The sequence below is a fragment of the Erpetoichthys calabaricus genome, chromosome 1 (genome assembly GCF_900747795.2).
Source record: "Erpetoichthys calabaricus chromosome 1, fErpCal1.3, whole genome shotgun sequence".
Lineage (NCBI taxonomy): Eukaryota > Metazoa > Chordata > Cladistia > Polypteriformes > Polypteridae > Erpetoichthys > Erpetoichthys calabaricus.
In genome coordinates, this window is record NC_041394.2 from 162785487 (window position 1) to 162804695 (window position 19209).

The 19209-nt window shown below is 35.1% G+C and overlaps 1 protein-coding gene across 1 annotated transcript in view; it reads left to right on the forward strand.

The window, feature by feature from the left end:
• The window catches only part of vwf (von Willebrand factor), a 227436-nt gene that overhangs the window by 175939 nt on the left and 32288 nt on the right, over positions 1 to 19209 (forward strand). The window contains exons 40-45 of the mRNA XM_028808181.2: positions 188 to 262; positions 3773 to 3877; positions 6746 to 6951; positions 8847 to 8996; positions 13620 to 13736; positions 16050 to 16236. Coding sequence (XP_028664014.2) covers positions 188 to 262; positions 3773 to 3877; positions 6746 to 6951; positions 8847 to 8996; positions 13620 to 13736; positions 16050 to 16236 — 840 coding nt within the window. The remainder of the gene's footprint in view (positions 1 to 187; positions 263 to 3772; positions 3878 to 6745; positions 6952 to 8846; positions 8997 to 13619; positions 13737 to 16049; positions 16237 to 19209) is intronic.

The window sequence follows — 19209 nt, forward strand, 5'->3', positions numbered from 1 at the left end:
TAGAATGTGTCTATGGCTTAAAAAGCAAAGCTGTGAATAAAGAACAAAAATAGATTTATTAGTTAATTTTTATATATTTATTCAATTATTATGCTCTCATTTTTGTTTGCAATCAAGTAATTTTGCAGTTCTATATCCAGATTAAAAATAAAGATTTCAATAATGATGTGAACTTTTGCAATTGTAGCTCCTACATGTGGAGTATGTGAAGTGCTCAGGGTGAAAAAAGGGTCTGATCAGTGTTGTCAGGAATATGAATGTGGTAAGTAGCTTCATTTTTTTAAAGAACTGTTTAGAGTTTTATTAAAATCACTTTACATTTAAAACACAGTTCATTTTTTATATGGACTTATGTTAAAGATCTCTCTGCGTTTTTAATGTAAAGCATATCAACCAAATTTCTCTACTTCCTAGCAAAAACTACTTAACTTTTTTGTGAGAAGGTTGTAGGAAGAATTACTATTCTTGATAAAAACATCCGACCAATGAGGAAAGGAAATTAGATAATTACTCATTTAGTTGAATTTCTAAGATTCTAAAAAATCAGTAGTCCTATTAAATCACTACTTATTAGTGCTTCTAAGGCCCACAGCAATTGACAAATTGACAAAAATACTACTGCTATGTTTCTGTATGTCTATATTTTTATTTCTGTGAAGACTACCTGAAAGCACTACTTTCAAAAACAAACAATAAAGGAATACTCCTCTGAAAAATAGTATTTTTGTTTTGATACTTATCCCATGTTCTTTGTAATAATGGGCAAGAAAAAAATGTAATCTTATGTTTTCAAGGTTATCTTGAAAATGTGCCATTCAGTGGGTTCCCAGGCCTAAAGCATTGGTTTAGTGGATAAAGGCGTCCACATCCTAAATTAAGAGAAGGTACAGTACAGCATCAGTGAACTGTAAAGAACACTTGATAACTTAAGCTATCATTGATAGTGAAACACACACTCAATCAAAGACTCTTGTTGCTCGATACTTATTTCTGACATGATTAATGTTAATTTCACAGCTAAATGTAAGCATTTACAGAAAATAATAAATTTAGAACACATTTTAACAAATTGTGCTTCTTCTTCTTATGCCATTAATAAGTAATAGCAAAAATGAGCACAAACATTTGGAAAAAAGAAAAATTATCTTAAATGTGACCAATGAAATCAGGAAAAAATTACTTTTTTCATTAAAATCAGGAACAATAAGTACATTTAGTATATATCTTGGACTTTTCCTAATTTGGGGGATCCTTACAGCATGTGTCAGTGATAATTTATGAAGGGACTTCCATCTGTTACAGTCAGTCAGTCATTATCCAACCCGCTATAGCCTAACTACAGGGTCACGGGGGTCTGCTGGAGCCAATCCCAGCCAACACAGGGCGCAAGGCAGGAACAAATCCCTGGGCAGGGCGCCAGCCCACCGCAGGGCACATGCACACAACTCCCACGCACCAAGCACACACTAGGGACAATTTAGGATCGCCAATCCAACTAACCTGTATGTCTTTGGACTGTGGGAGGAAACCGGAGGAATCCCACGCAGACACGGGGAGAACATGCAAACTCCACATTTTTCTCTTTATTAAAGTTAGTGAATGTGATAAGCATGTCATAATTGTGGCATGAATAGATCATGTCCAGACTGTGCTGGCTAGTATGAAAGCACATAACAATGAAAACCTTAGACTAGGGCTGCTGGTTGGCTAGACTGGGTTGGCTAGTATAAAAGTACAGGACAATTAAAACTTTGCAGTAGACTGTTCAGGACCAGCTGAGCTAGGAGTTCAAAAACTATATATAAGCCAAGCTATTTCTGACCTCACTCTGGCTGAGACACCACATGATCATCCCGACTCCTCAGTGATGGACAGTGAAGTCATTTGGTTCACATACACCTTTGCCTTCTAAATTACATATGACTGATATTCCCTATTAAGGTACCACTGGAGAAACTACAAAATAGGATGGAAAAGGGGCTACACAAGCTTTCATTTACAAATGGAAGCAAAGATTGTACAAATTAAATAGGAATGTGAATTGAAATAAAAAATATTACACAAAAATTTAATCTGGGAAAATTGACAGATACCGCAAACTCAAGAAAGAAGTGATGTTACAAATTGAAGAGTCTGAATGTGTACAGTAGGTACTTGAATACTGTTTGAACTTAAAAATTTGGTAAATAAAACCACTGACCTTAAAAAATACAGTCAAGAATGAAAAATTAAAATTGATGGTGTCAGTTACACAGCTGACTGTCACACCCACGTTACACATGAACAGCTTGGACCTAAGACATCAGCTTCTGTGAAGTGGGAAAATGAGCGACTAACTGGCGTAAAAGTGCTGCTTTATTAACTACGATTGGGAATGCTTCCTTATGATGAAATGAGATGGATGAATCAAAGACATACTATAAGTGCTATAAAAAAACGATGAAAAAATATTTCACAAAAAGCCGTAATCTAAAAATAGTAGTCCAAAAGTTAGGCAGATTATCCGAACACCAGGTAGTCAGGCTCAGGCAAAAGTATCTGATTTTCTAGACAAAAAAATAATAAATTGGAAACAGCAAACTATTAAAGAAAAGACTTAAAAACTTTAGCAGTGGAAGGTCCCACAAGACTAGAGTGAAGAGTTATAGCCACACTCCTTATACCCCTTGTACCCTCCGATTACTTGACTAGTACATGACTAATGTTATAGAGTAAAAGACATAGTTGCAAACTGCAGGCAAAATAAGTGGCGTAACAGTTAACTTTCCAGAAGAAATAAACAGAAATGTCCTAATTTTTTCATGATCTTGTCATTAGTCAATAATAGGGCAATATGGATGAAAGCCCAGAGATTTTCCAGAGCTCCTGATTTACTGACATAGCCAAATATGAAGCTCCAAACGAATCATGACTAATGCTTATCTGATTTCAGGATCAAAATAAATATAATTGCTGAAGAAAGTAAGCTAATATATGAAGCTGATTGTTGATTAACTGTCGTGAGTCATAGGTTTGGCATATTTAGATTTATTTTCATTCTTTTTTGTATTTATTAATTGCCTTTTTAGTATAATAGTTTATTTTTAATGTCATTGACATCATGGTAGCACTGTTTTGGCATTAGTTTTCACTGCCCTACCATTTTTATAATAGTAATAACACATTTTATTTATATACTGTAGCCTATTTCCCATACATGCATATTGCCTTACTGATGCAAGATCACTGAAACCATCACTGCAACCTAATTTAAGATGTCAGCGCTGAAATCACATTTTGCTAGCTTTGGTGTCTTATAAACACTCTTGAAGATGCTTTTCATGAATAAACATTTTTTACCTACTTCTTTCTACTAGTTTTTAGTTAGACTTTAAATCTGTACTTTTTGACCACTGAATTTTGGGTTCAGTTTTAAGCCTAGTGGCTTTTTATATACTAAATATTCAAAACTTAACTTTATCCTGATGAAGTTATTCAGGCTAAAAATATGTAAACTCTCTCACTGACAATTCAGCAGCCATTTCACATATTCTCAAAGGTTTGGGAGTTGCTACCCTTAAAAGAGTATATCAGAGCAATAATTTTTATGATCAGTTCCTCTTACTGATTCCAGCATTTTTTTAGTCCCTTTTAATGACTGAGACACATCAGAAGGACAAAAACTTATATGAGCTACTGTATAGTATAAGATACAATTTGCATTTTAAAATTTGTAAAGGAACTTTTGACAAGGTTTACAGTTGGACAAATTTTATATTTTTCTTCTATTCAGTGTGTGATATGGCTTCCTGTAGCATTCCTCCAGTTCCTAAATGTGAAGACGGTCTTACACCAGTTCTAAAAAATCCCGGAGGATGCAGACCTGTTTATGAATGTGGTAAGATGAATCTACTGGTCAGAGGAAAATTTTAAATGCTCTGCACAAAGTTAGCATTATTATTGTGTTATTCACATTAATTTAGAGTTATCTGTTGTACCTGGCAGATTTGTGAAAACTCATTATATTGTACCCTTGTACAAATATATATATATTTACTGTATACTGTAAGTAGTACTGTATACTGTATATAGTAAGTGCCATGCTGGACTGACCAGCATCCCGACTGGGATGGAAAATGGATCCTTTCCTCTCTGGGAGGCCATAAAGGAAGAACCACAGAAAGGAAATGCAACCCAGCTAGGTTGATAGTAGGTTCCTATCCTAGTCAGGTCAAATAAATAATGAATGGACAGTTTGTTCCCCAGTATAAAAGCAGCCAGTGCTTCTTTGGTTTGGGGCCCAGTCTGGTGACTATATACAAATCCAGAGAAAGTGGTCAAAAACAGATCAAAATCAACAAAAGCATAGTAGAAATTGCACAGAATTCACCAATGCCTTGCACAATGTATAGCAACGGACTGTGTGCTTCCTTAGCCCTTATGGGGTTGAGAACAATGCCTCAACAGAGATGGACAGGTGGCCCCGCCTGTTGGAGAACCACCCTTAAAATACATGAACATAGTAGAAGCATGGCCTCATAGAAATAAAATATTGCCCAATACTAAAAAAAAAAAACACACAGAATAATGTAAATAACATAGATAGCAATATTAACACAAACAAATGAGTCAAACATTAGCCAAAAATGCCAAAAAAAGGAAATTTGAACACCATCCCAGAGAAGAACCTTGGCTGAAACATAACATTGGAAAATTATTCATCTATAGTGCCTTCATTAAGTAATTTGTTAGTACAAGCTTACTTTTATACGAATGTACTGTATAAATACAGTTCGAAGCATACATCATAGTAACATGTTGGTTATTTACTGTTGAGTTGAAGTACAGATGCTGACAAGAAGTCAAATTTCTCTTTATTTCTAGTTCATACAGAGGATGTATTGAATATCATTGTGTTGCAATATGAAATTGAGAAAAGAATTATCCTTGAAAGTATAAACTCAAAGCAGTATTACTTATGGCCTGAGTATATCCCATTAGTATTTGGTGAAAGGCAGTAACCAGCTCTGGGTGTGTGTTAGACAATCACTGGGCACACTATCCCAGACTAGGTCAATTACAGTCACCATTAAACAAATATGATTTTTTTAGAAGTACTCAGTGATAACCTGCACAAAAATAATGACAGTATTCAAATCTAGAACTCCAGTACAGCTGCAAGGTGGTAATGCTAACCACTGTGAGTCTTTGCTGTTAGTAGAGTAATCATGGAGAAAATATAACAACTGACAGTTCTGATTCAAGTGTTCAAGGACAGCTCACATTCAAGTTATAAATGTCTGTATTGGATTTAACACCATATATAAACTTTAGATTTCATGTGTTTTTTTTTCCTGTTCACACTTCCCTATTAAAGATCGGGTATGTGTGGTATATTTGTGAAAAAGTTGTAACTGAGCTGCAGGGTGGACATAATCTTATAGTTTAGACCAAAACATAAAGATACATATTTGTTTTTAACTTGTGGTTTGTTTCTTCCACACACTTTCTGGAAAACTGTAGTCTGTATGTGAATTGTTATTTATGTTTGCGTTTGTCCCATAAAGCCAAGTTCTCTCAGACATTCAGGTTTCTTCCATTTCAGACCACACATTCTTGTTAGTCTTTAAGGCTAAAACCATTCTCACATTAATAAGTCTTATTACTACAAATATGTACAGCATTTTTTATGCCGCCTCCTAATTTCTTTCTTTCAATTTCTTTATTCTTCATTTCCTTAGCTTTTTTAGCTTTAATATATGACAACCTTGGGTATTATGAAGCTGGTAACATGTTTAAATGGTAAAAATATTAGGTAGACTAGCTTATGAACTTGATTTCTCTTTACCTTATCAGCTGATCTAGGTATGATACGGTATTTAACTAAAAAGTATTTATCGCTTACTAAACCTCATTTATACATCCTTATTAATGCCACATCTGCTACTTTTTAATTCCATTAATGTCATTCTAATTTGGGACAGGCCCAGATTTTCCCAATATTGTAGTTATTTCATAATTAAAACTTCTTATTAAATGCTTCAGAATTATTAAATCTCTTGCTTATTTCTCACCTCCATTCTGTCCACATATAGACACTTTTTACAAACCAATTACAGTTTCATTTCTCATCTAGTGATCTACAATGTACTAACAGTTCCAGTTCTGTTTAAATAAGCACACAACATGAACACCACCTTTGCTCAAGTATTAAATGACCTAAAATTAAATTGTAATTCTGGATCCCGTTCTCTTTTGCTTCTGCTGGTGTTTCAACAGATTTTGATACAGTAGATCATGTGCCGTACTGTTCTTAAAATGTTTCCTTTCAGTCCAATGAACATTGATTCATGTATACGATTGCCCAGCTCTGCTTGTCATAAAAATGTGTTATTCCTAGACTGTTGTAGCTTGGTTAAGTTCTGGGTTTTTTTGGCAAATAATTGTGAAAAAACCCAAGTTATTATGTATAGGGTCGTTCAAGAGATCAGAGTGCCCTTTTAGGAAATAATATTTTTCTTTGTGTAACATTGACATGGGACAACAGGACCCGGGAAGCAAACCAAGGTCTCCTTACTCTGAGGCAGCAACACTACCACTGTGCCACCGTGTCGCCCTCAACTAAATGTAGAAATATAAAATCCTATTTTGTATTTGATTTTTTAATTTCCATTTGTCTTTAAGCAATATGAAAACAGTAATTTTAAATTGAATATAATTATCATGTTTACCCTCTTTTTACATAATTTTCATTTAATGTGTTAAGCTTGCAAGAAAGAGGAGTGTAAACTTAAGCCAGTTCCAACCTGTCCACCACATCGAGAACTCTCTGTGAGGAAGACCCAGTGCTGTGACCAGTATGAATGTACCTGTAACTGCATCAATTCCACAGTCTCCTGCTCCCTTGGATATTTGTCCAAATCAGTAACCAATGACTGTGGTTGCACAACATTGGAATGTCTTCCCACTAAGGTAAGTATGACTACCTGAGATGTGGATTCCTCAGTCTCAGAAAGTTATAAATCTGCAATTAAAGATATCAGATTTAATTACCAAAAAGGAAAAAGATGCATTTGAAAGTGCAGTATATGCTATCATCTGTCTGTATTATTCATATATGAAAGTCTGAACTGGCTCAGTGTTAAGAATTCTGTTGGTGCTCATAAATAATCTTGTCATTTTGTTCGCAAATGGTCTTAATGTGTGGTATAATCTTTGATAAGTAATTTTTAATTTTTGCTTTGGCCCGGTACTTTATTTTTATCGTGGTCACTCCTGAGAAACTCTTTCTTAGAAATGTGTCATGATGAAAAAAATCAAGGTTTACATACAGTAACTGGAAGTTGCTATCAACTGAAATATCATCTAATGGATGGTTATCTTGTGTCATTGTGTCTTGTGTTTCCTGTAAAAAGTTTACAATTTACAAATAACAAGCTGCTAACTACTCTGACACTTCAGGAACATAACAAAATGTATGATGTTTTTTGGCTAGATAAAATTCACAATACACATTTTTATATCGCTTGGATATGGGATGGTTCAGTTCCTCTGTGATGTTTTAAGTTTATAGTTTTGATATAGTGGGCATAAAAAATATTAGTTTTATAATGTGGCACTTTCATTTTAGACATAGTCTTGAATTGTTCTTTAGAATTTTCCCATATTTTTGCCAAGGTATAATTGATATTTCTCAGATAAACTATAATTTCACCCTCTGTGACTTTTTCTACTCCAAAGCCTTGAAACTTAATTTAATCAACTATTACAACTGTACACCAAGAAAGTGTGAACATTTCTGAAGCCTTTGCTTGAAATGGACATGCTCAACCAGTAAAAGCCTAATTTTTCAGTTAATTGGAATTTTACATTTGGAAAACAATGGGCAAAACACATTTTTATCTATGGCTACAGACTACCATGTATAATATTGCGACTAAAAGGGATATTTTGTTTTGGTCTTTGTTTTAGTTTTACATAGGGCTTTTTTTTTTTTTTCTTTATCAATCTTGGTATATATAATGATACCAATTGTAAACCACTAGAGGTGCTAAGAACACAACAGCATGAAAAAAAATGAAGGAACGTTTTAACAAGCAAAAGGCTCAGCTGCTATAGTAACAAAAATAACAAAACAAACAGGAAAATAAAACTTCCAATTAAAAAAAAAATCCAAAATATATACTTGGCAGAAAGAAATGGTTCAATGTAAGCAGTAATTTCAAAGACCAAAATTAAGTAAAAGGGGAAATTAGTTTTTTATTGTTCTTTTTGTCACTATAGTTGCTGAGTCTTTTACACTTTTTTGGGTTCAAAGGTTTTTTTGGGCTGAAAAATAACAGCCTTGAATCAATTGAAGAAAAGACACTTTTGTGCTCTCAGTAACAAACAGTCTTTCAGAGTGAAGGATACATTTACTCTGTCACTTTCTGAGAAATAAGTTAATTAAAGAGGGAAATTAAGACAATGTTTTCCTAATGGACTTGGCAAATGTTTGTGACTTGTTTGATTTTCTTTGTATAATACTTAAGCTTCCTTAATTATAAAAAAAGATAACTAATTCTTGGTTTTATCTAGTCAGTACCAGATAAAAATAATATTCACATATTTTTTTGACTGTTTAATATTCAATGTCATATCAATTTTCCATCTTTTTGTACAGTTTTATTTCACTTTTTCTGTATCATTTATGTTCTATTTTTATTTCTGGCTAGTGAGCATAATGGTTTTTCCTAGGGATATGCACACATACTAATTATCTACTATGCTGAACTTTTGTGTCTAAGTTCTAAGTTCATCGTGGTGATATTACCCAAATGTTCCTTATTTTCTGAAAAATATTAATGAGAATAACTTTTCTTTTACAGGTGTGCACACATCGTGATATTGTACATCAGGTTGGCAGTGCATGGGAAGAGAACTGCCAAATATGCAATTGCACAGATGAGCAGGATGAAGTAACAAGACTGCATAAAGTGATCTGTGTAAACAGAAACTGTAATGAGATTTGCCCCATGGTAAGATTATGTTGACACTGTTGTTTAAAAAACATGCAATATGCCACAAAAGGAAATAACAGTCAATATATTTTGGAGTTTTCTGTGATTTCAGACAGTTATAATTAATTGTTCAGGTATATTGGCCATTCTAATCCTGCTGTTCAGAGACATATTCTAAGTATTATTATTAACATTGCTATCACTGTATACAACTAAAAAAATTACCCCATTGTCTTCTGAATCAATGTCATACAACTTTGCTGACTTAGATATTATAAAACTGCCTGGGATCTGGAGTCATAATGCCCTTTGAAAAATTAACTTAGGGAAGACTGACAGGAAGTAACTAGAACAGTGCTTCCCAAACTCAGTCCTGGGGACTCACTGTAATTAGCTGGTATTTGTTTTCTCTTATTCTACAATCAGAAAAACACAGCAGCATATTTTTTACATCTATAATGCATTTAGAAATATTTCTGCTTTTGCTATCGATTTAAAAGCTTAACTCTCTTTTGTTGATTTCATTATATTTGGCTCTTTCTCTGTGCAGTTTTTCCCCTTCATTGTATCTTATTAATGACAATTAAAAACGAGGAGAACAGACACCCAGGCAAATACTGAATAATCAAAGGCTGCAACTACTTTAGCATCAGACCCACTAATTAGTAAATAATGGATTATTTAATTAGAACACCTGGAAAAGTACAATGGAAACAAAGATGAAAATATTGTTAAAAAGAAAAAAGACATTATTCCCATATAACTGCTTGGTACATTTTAATTTAATTTTTTTTTTTACGAAACTTAGTTTTCTAATTTCTATATTTTTCCCAAGACAAAGAACTTGAGAAATAACAGTTCACTTAATTAGCCCAGGAGTCCAATTAAAAACAGAAGCTGGTTGGAACAAAAACCTGCAGCCACAGTGGGTCCCCAGGGCCTAGCTTGGGAAGCACTGAACTAGAAGGTAACCACACTTTACTGGCCAAGAGTAGTTGGGACCATGTTACCCTTTAATTAGATGAACAGTTGGAGGCAGTTGTGGAAGCCTAGCCCTTTACCTTTTGTAATTTTGGTGCTCTTGATCTTTTAAACAGTAATTTGCTGCCCTCATGTCATAATTGGATATTTGGTAAATAAAGAGTAATGTTAGTTAATACAACTGTATAGATGCTAAATATTAATTATTTAATTATATATTTGTACATTTAGAACACCTTAAAAAAGAGGTGTTGGTTCTTGGGCTCATCACTCTCAACAAACAGAAAAAAGTGTTATAAGATGCTGAGCTTACCTTAGTGTATGAAATAAAAGTCTAGAGTGTTTATACTTTGTATGTACAAAATGGTTATGAAGCTAAATTCCAAATTCAGTGAGAAGCTTTGGTTTCTATGGTATCATCATCATTTTCATTCTGATTCCATGGAGCTGGTCTGATCAGGCCCACTTTCTGTAGCCCATCTTTATGAGTACCCACACTGCCACTCCAAATGGGGCATGCCTCTGGTATTCTGGGGATATCCTAATTACAAGCTCAAACCACTTAAAGTAGCTTCTTTCAATCTGAATATGCAGCAGTATTATTCACTGGCCCTAGGTTACTACTGAGCTACTCTTTCTGAGCTTAGCAACTATGCACAGTTGTGGTAATGTGCTTCACTGGCATTACCAGCCATTAAATACATTTAGTTTAGTGTCTGCAGTGTTAAGAGAGAGGCATTTGTTGGGGAAAAAAGACATATAGGTATAAAGAAAAAAGTTTGCCTTTTTTATTATTATTATTTTATTATTATTATTATTATTATCACGCTTATTTTAACTTCACCTGTTTGTTGTCTGGTACAAATCTTGTAATCGATATTTAACCTACTTCATATTGTCCAAATGACTTGAAATTTTCCACACTTACTCACTTCCGATTACAATACAGTACACGAATCAATAATCAGTTTCACTAATTGATCAATTAATCCATGTTAATTAAGAAATGATAGATATGAAGAATAGTTAAAGATTTCACCAATAGATGGCGCTAGTAACAGATAAAAATTTAAAGGAAGAGTTAAAATATTGATTACAAAATTATACTAAAACAAAGGTGTGGGCGCTTTTCATCAATTGACATTCAAAAAACACTTCTTAAAATCTTAGCAAAAGCACCCACCTTTTATTTTATGAGTGATGTATAAGAGACTTTTTACTTTTTAGTACACTTTAACATAATATAAGCGTGGTTTTTAAAAAAGTTTCTTTATATATATATATATGTATATATGTATATATATATATATATATGTATTCCATTTAGAAAGTGCAGAGGAACGTCTTCGCTGACTGTATGTGCGCCTTCTGGAGAGCATTGCGGCGGGTCTCGTATAGGAGTGGAAAGGCAGCCCTGCCATGGATGGCGTTGTCTGTCTCCCACAACCTCGTAGCACTAGAAGAGTAAAAGAAAGTGTGAAGCATCTTAGTATCGGCTAGCCGCAGCTTAGAAAAAGGATCACGTATCAGCAGTTGTTTGGGCAGTAGCTCGGGGAGGGAAGAAAAAAAAAGGGGGGGCTCACTTTCTCTTTTGGGAGAAGTGCAGTATGCATCTCAAAGACCTGAATAGCTATGAATTTTTATAGGAATTTGGAGTGTCAGGAGACACCACTCTTCGTAGATGCGTACACGTCATCACGTGCACGTTGAAGGATGACGTTTGAGAGTTTAATTGGTCGGCACGATGGCACCGAATACAAAAGGGTATTTCCGGCCTCCCTCCGGAGAGGGTCTGGAAAGAAAGAAAGAAAGAAAGAAAGAAAGAAAGAAAGAAAGAAAGAAAGAAAGAAAGAAAGAAAGAAAGAAAGAAAGAAAGAAAGAGAATTTGGTAGAACATTGTCTTGAGTTTACCAAGCACCACGGCTTGTGCCTTGATTGTTGAAAATATTTTTTTTTTGTATATATGTTGATAGATATCTGAATTAGCTTTAGTGGAGGTATTTACGGTTAATGATGCACTGTTTATTTTATTAAAAGGTCTGAATTTCCACTTTAATCACATAGTTTATTTTGTCAATAAAGCAGAACATCATAAACTTCATCTTAAAATCATTTAATAGTTTCTCAAATCCCATTGTAGCTAAAGTGGCACATTAAATGCTTCGTATCCTATGTATTATTCAATGTACTCTTTTGTGTTTGAATCACTACGTGCTTCTTAAACGGGCTTTCTCTTATGACGACAGGACACAGAATACATTCCATTCATGATGTTACAGCTCTCTGAACAATTTAAATACTAAGATGTATACTTTATATAATTTTCATAATGATAGAAATTAAAGCATGTAAAAAACATTGTGGCACATTGGCACAGTGGTAGTGACGAGCTGGTGCCTCTTCCAGAGATTGTTCTTGCATCCTGTAAGATGCTTGCTGCGCTGTGCGAAATCTTCAATCCTGATTCCTGTCCTTCCTTTTCTTTCTCCAAATAACCAATCGCCACACAATCAGCTATTTAATAAATGTCAAGCCATCTGTAAGCTTAGAACGCTGATTCTTCAAAACTTTTAAGGAACATTGAAACATCTTCGTAGTACATGTTTAATTATTCCACCCATCTATCCATCCAGGTCGTGCCAGTCCCAGCAAGCATACAGCGCGAGGCAGGAACAATCCCTGAATGGGGCAGCAGCTCATCGCTACTGCTGCCCACCGAGTCCTTGCATATTTAATCATTAACAATTTACATTATTTAAGTGAAGTTTAAAATGTATCTGTATAATGTAATATATATACTTTACTGCATTTCATCTTTTAAATGGTATCAAGAGCTCCAAGAAGATAGCGCCGGGAAATCTAAAGCGACTTAGAAGCCAGTCATCATCATCTGTAAATACGCACTCTCAATTGAATTGAATTCCTTTATTGTTATTGTGTGATATAATAAGATTCAGTATGCAAATCCTCCATAAACATATTTTACTATAAAATGGTAAAATAACAACTAAAATAATAATAGTATAAAAAAAACAGTGAAAAATATACAATAAGTGGCTCAGGTTGTGCAATATTACAACTGTAATGCAAATTTACAGTGAGGTAATTGTACTTATAAGTACAAACAGTTCTACCAGGAGCACTTGATGGACTGATTGAGTGCATTTATAGCTCTTGGGCTGAAACTGCTTCTGAACCGCGAGGTCCATACAGGAAAGGCTCTGAAGCGTTTGCCGAATGGGAGAGTTCAAATAGACTCTGCACAAGGGCTGAGGCAGCGTGTGCTAGAAGCTCTTATGTTATGTGCCAAAGGTTACCGTACAATACAGATAGATTTTTCTTAAAAGTTAAGTTCACACAAAGTTTAGAAACTAATGCTCCACTCATGGAACTGTAGAGGCAGGTTATTTAGCAGTGTATTTGACATTAGCATCTTGGATCCTTAACAAACTGACTTCATATTATTTAAATACTTTTGATACAAAGAATTTGATAAGTTGTATTGGACTAAATTGTCATTTAACTGAAAAAAATGTTTTAAACTATTGTTTTAAAAAAGATATTGATGTTAAATTTACAAAGGTTTCATATGCTGCATGGATGTTGAGTATTAATGCCAATATCTGTATTTCAACTTACAAGAAAGACTGGTCTTTTTAGGGTTCTGTATACACTAGAAAACAAGGGGAGTGCTGTGGAATATGCAAGAAATCATATTGTCAGGAGGAGGCACTGTCACCACTGGGGGACCTTGACACTGGAGGACATCTACGATATGTAAGCTCTTATTATTTTCCTTTTCTTATAAAGCCTAATATTTATTCCTTTTTTGGAACACCAGTTATTAAGCAGGGATGTATTGTGCACTATGGATAAATGTTTGCTGAAATTCTGATTCTCTATTTGCTGTACTGAAAATCTACTAGAATTGAAGTTAATCCTCTATGTACTGTATAATTATTGCTCAATTTCTGACCAAAGGTAAAGTACAACATATATTTTGACCTGAATATTCTTTGTAACTGTCCTTGTCACATGCTAAAGGACCTTGTAAATTTTGTAAGCACAATATGGTAACTGTAGTTTAAATATTAGTTTGTACACAAAATTAAATAATTTACATAGCAAAATATAGGCTACTCAAATGATCTTAAAATGTGGAATATTGAATTTGTTGCTTTCCATATTCATAAATAAACTTTAATCAAAACAAACTTATTTAATGAATTATAGTGATCCCCCTCCTATCGTGGAAGTTACGTTCCAGACCCATCAGCGATAGGTGAAAATCCGTGATATAGAAAGACCATATAAATAAACATTTTTTTTTTTATAGTTTAAGCCTTAAAATCATCCTCCCAAACACTTTAAACACATGTAAACTTATTAAAACACACTTTGTAAACATATATGATATGTGGATGTTGGGCTAAGGATATGAGTAACATCTCACTATTATAAAACATTTTAACGTCACTCAAGACAAGGCAGTGAGACAGAACAGTAAGAACAGCTGCTGTTCAGGCTTTTAAATGATTGACGGGCAGAGCGACAAGCAGAACAAGCATCTTGGCAGAAGCAGCACAAAGTCCACTTCTGCTTAATGTGCGTTCAGCTCCCCCCTTCACAAAGCAAGCAGCAAAGACGCGAAGTGGCTAAAGGACAGCTGCTGTACAGGCTTTTAAGTGATTGACGTAAAGCGCGACAAGCACAACACACAGTTGGCCAGCGGCAGCAGCAAGACACCAGCTGAACCAATTGCATCTCTTTAGCGTGCGTTCAGAACCCCCTTCACAACGCGAGCAGCATTATAAGTGCCGCAAGAGATTTAAAGAGATTTAACCATGCCCAGGAAATAAAGGACAAATATTGTTTTTACAAAAGTTTTAAAGTAAAAATGAAAATAATGCATAATATGTAACCTTCCCCATGAAAATAACAATCTCTTTAAATTGTTTATCCAGTAAACCAAACCCGGGGGTGGGCAAGAGAAGCGAGCAGGGGGCGGAGCCCCCTAGTAATAATAATAGTATTAATAAATCCGCGATGTAGCGGGGGCGCGATAGCTGAACCACGATATAGCGGGGATCACTGTACATACTAACTCAAACCAGTAAAGCATTCAAGAATTCAGAGATCAGTATTACATGAAATGGTAAACGGTTTCACATTTTTTACTTCTTTTTCTCCTTTTCTTAGTTTGTTTTTACTTTTTACATTTGGACTAATAAAGGTTATATTGCTTTTGTAAACTCAGGAAACACTGATTAATTCCTTGGTAAAATTAAATATATTGCAATATGCCAGAAATATGGATATTTTCATTTTGTGTCATGTTTTACCTGCTAGTATGGCATCTTTAGGTCTATTAGAATCCATGGATGAAAGCCATCTATGCCTTATTCCTATGAGGTCTACATGGGGTAATTTGAAAAGCCAGCTATATCTATATTCCTGTCATTTCACCTTCCATTCAAGCAGTCTGACAGCCATGAAACACCACATCTGCAGAAACTGACATTGTAAAAATAATTTCAGATTAAACCCTCCTGCTCACAGTGTCAGTCTTAAAATATTTGTCAGTTATTTATTTTTGTTTCTTAACATTCAGCATAATGAAATAACATTAACAATACATGTTTCATTCTATGTTTTTTTAATTTTTCCCAATGTGAATGAATGAGGAGTGAGTGCAAGACTGTGCTGTGCAATGAGCTGGCATCCAATTCACAACTGCTTCTATTTCTTGCATGTGATATTGAAAGAATTAAATACATTTTCCTTGTATGACTCAAAATTGGAGTATCTGTTTAGACAAAGGAAAGTTGAATGAATGGCTATGTGAAATATAAACCCTCTAAATTAATACTTGTTTAGCTATTATTAACAAACGAATACTTCCCTTGATGATAGTAGTATACAACAGCAGTCTTCCTGTGACCTAAATCTCTCTCATTCCCGGCCTCTTCCATTTGTTAGAGCGCTTTTACCTATTTTATTCCTCCCAGACCAATCAAACACTGACATACAGGAGATTTGCTTCAATTTTAAGGTCAGGAAGTAAAAATAAATGTTTTTTTTTCATTTTAGGTTGGTGAAAAGTGGAAGTCTCTTGAAAATCCCTGTGTTGTCCATGAGTGTGTTAAGATAAATGATGAAGTATTTATAAACCATTCAAATATGTCATGTTTGGAAATGGACACACCCAAATGCCCAGTAGGATTGCAGCTGCAGTGCCAGGTTCCTTCAGGTGCCTGTTGTCCACATTGCCAGTGTGGTAAGATTAAAAATATTTTTTTTTTGTAATTTTTGCTGCTAAGCTCTAAACCTCAATATCATCTATTTTATTTCACAGCAATAAATCAAAAACATCAGAATTATGAATCAAAATCAACATGATTTGAATGACAAGACAATTCCACAGTATACTGTTTGTTCTCTAGTTATGTGTTTGAGATAATTGCCCTATTTTGCACTCTATCAGTGCAAAAGCAAACTAATTTTGAGAAGAGTGCCAAGCCAATATGTTTTGTGTTTGTGGAGTACTATGTTTGCTGCTATACTTGGAAAGACTGACGAAGCTGCTTGGATGAGCAGTGAAACTTATCTACCTAACAAGAAAGAAGTCCAGTTGCCATGACTCAACTACCAGATAATTTCACCTGGATAACTGAGAATCTTCACAGACAATACCAGTCTCATAGATGCTAAATATGAAAATGTCAACAAACACAGCATTCTTTATATAACATAGTCTGCATTGTATCTATACATATTAATAAAAGGCAAAGCCCTCATTGACTCACTGACTGACTGATCACTAATAATAATTTATTACATTTATATAGCGCTTTTCTCAGTACTCAAAGCGCTATCCACACAGGGAGGAACCGGGAAGTGAACCCACAATCTTCCACAGTCTCCTTACTGCAAAGCAGCAGCACTACCACTGCGCCACCTGTGAGGACAACTTCTCAAACTTCCCATGTAGGTGGAAGGCTGAAATTTGGCAGGCTCATTCCTTACAGCTTACTTTCAAAAGTTAGGCAGGTTTCATTTCGAAATTCTACGCGTAATGGTCATAACTGGAACATGTTTTTTGTCCATATACTCTAATGGAGGAGGCGGAGTCACGTATCACGTCATCACGCCTCCTACGTAATCACGTGAACTAAAAACAAGGAAGAGATTTACAGCACGAGTAAAACGCGGGAACGAAGGTAAATGACGTTAATTTTTGAGTGTCTTTTAATACTGTGTAAGCATACATATTAACACATGTGCAATTAAACGTGTGCATTTACGGGGTGATTTCTCAGGCTTAAAAGCTCGCCTTTTATCAAACGCGGGAACAAAGGTAAATGACGTTGTTCACTGTCTTTTAATACTGTGTAACCATACATATTAACACATGTGCAATTAAACGTGTGCATTTACGGGGTGATTTCTCAGGCTTAAAAGCTCGCCTTTTACTAAAAAGGTAAATGCAAACTGTTTTCATTCTGAAGGGCACAAACCACATTAGATTTCAGACGTTAAACGCGCAAAAATGTCGGTACACCAGATAAATAAGTGCAACATATTATCAGTTGTATTGTATGCTTACAATACATATAGAAATGTGTTAATCGTTAACTAATATTATAGGATGGTGTTTTTCGACTCGCGCCTTCATTTAAACGATTGCATTTCTTGGTGGGTTTGCGTAGCTTATTGTCAATATCTTTACACCTCTTTTTAAGACTTAATTTAAAAAGGTTTTCTTTTCTTCTTAATTAAAATTTAAAAGCAATACTTCACCGCTGCGAAGCCCCTCTAGCGCTGATGTCCGAGGTTCGATTACCGTAAGCGAGTGCAGTGAGTGTGTACGCCTGATGAGCCAAGAATAAGGGGGAAAGACGTGTCGCGTACTCTTTGCATTATTTGACAGTAAACTATTTTCAATCATTCTATGATCTGCTTCTCACAACTGAAGGCACTGTGGCTGATGTTACCTCACTTGCTGGCCAACCATAAGTGTTACCTGGTAGGTAACCAGCCACTCACTTCACTCCCTTACGGGAATCGAACCTCTGAGGTTTTCTTTTCTTCTTAATTAAAATTTAAAAGCAATACTTCACCGCTGCTAAGCCCCTCTAGCGCTGATGTCCAAGGTTCGATTACCGTAAGTAAGTGCAGTGAGTGTGTACGCCTGATGAGCCAAGAATAAGGGGGAAAGACGTGTCGCGTACTCTTTGCATTATTTGACAGTAAACTATTTTCAACCATACTATGATCTTCTCACAACTGAAGGCACCGTGGCTGATGTTACCTCACTTGCTGGCCAACCATAAGCGTTACCTGGTAGATAACCAGCCACTCACTTCACTCCCTTACGGGAATCGAACCTCGGACGTCAGCGCTACAGGCAAAGCCCCTAAAATTGTGCCACGGCGTGTGGTTTGTTTATTTGACAACATGTAGATCGGGGTAATTACATTCCGTGCCACGGCGTGTGGTTCGTTTATTTGACAACATGTAGATCGGGGTAATTACATTCACGGCATTCGTAGTCTGATTCACAATCTGATTGTATGGGTGGTTACCTACCAGGTAACGCTTATAGTTGGCCAGCAAGTCAGGTTGAAGTGATCACTCGAGTGAAGGCAGCTTCACAAAAAAACAGATCCTTAACAAACTGTTATTAGTATATTTTCCCTCAATTTAAAAAGGTTTTCTTTTCTTCTTAATAAAAATTTAAAAGCGGTACTTCGCCGGTGCGAAGTGCGTGGATTTGACCGACTGACACATTCAGACATATTCATGAGTGCAGGTACTTCGGAAAGAAAGCACCATGTAAACCTAAAGTTTAAATTAAGTTCATAGACCTACAAAAGGTTGCCATTCATTTGAGGCAAGATTGCTTTTCTTCTGTACAACTATACGTTGCATTCTCAAGAGTGTGCTTGCACGGCTTCGGATATATATATATATATATATATATATATATATATATATATATATATATATATATATATATATATATATATATGTATGTATGAATGTCTATATATAAATATGTAAGCTTATAAGTACTGCCTTACTTCTCTTTAAGAAAGGAAGATGTAATGATACTTGATTTAAACGATTCCATGTCTTCCTGGGTTTGCTTAGCTTATTGTCAATATCTTTGCACCTTTTTTTAAGACTTATTGACTGAAACAGGCTTTCACGAAAAAAGTTAGGGCTTTGCTACAGGATACACCCTCCA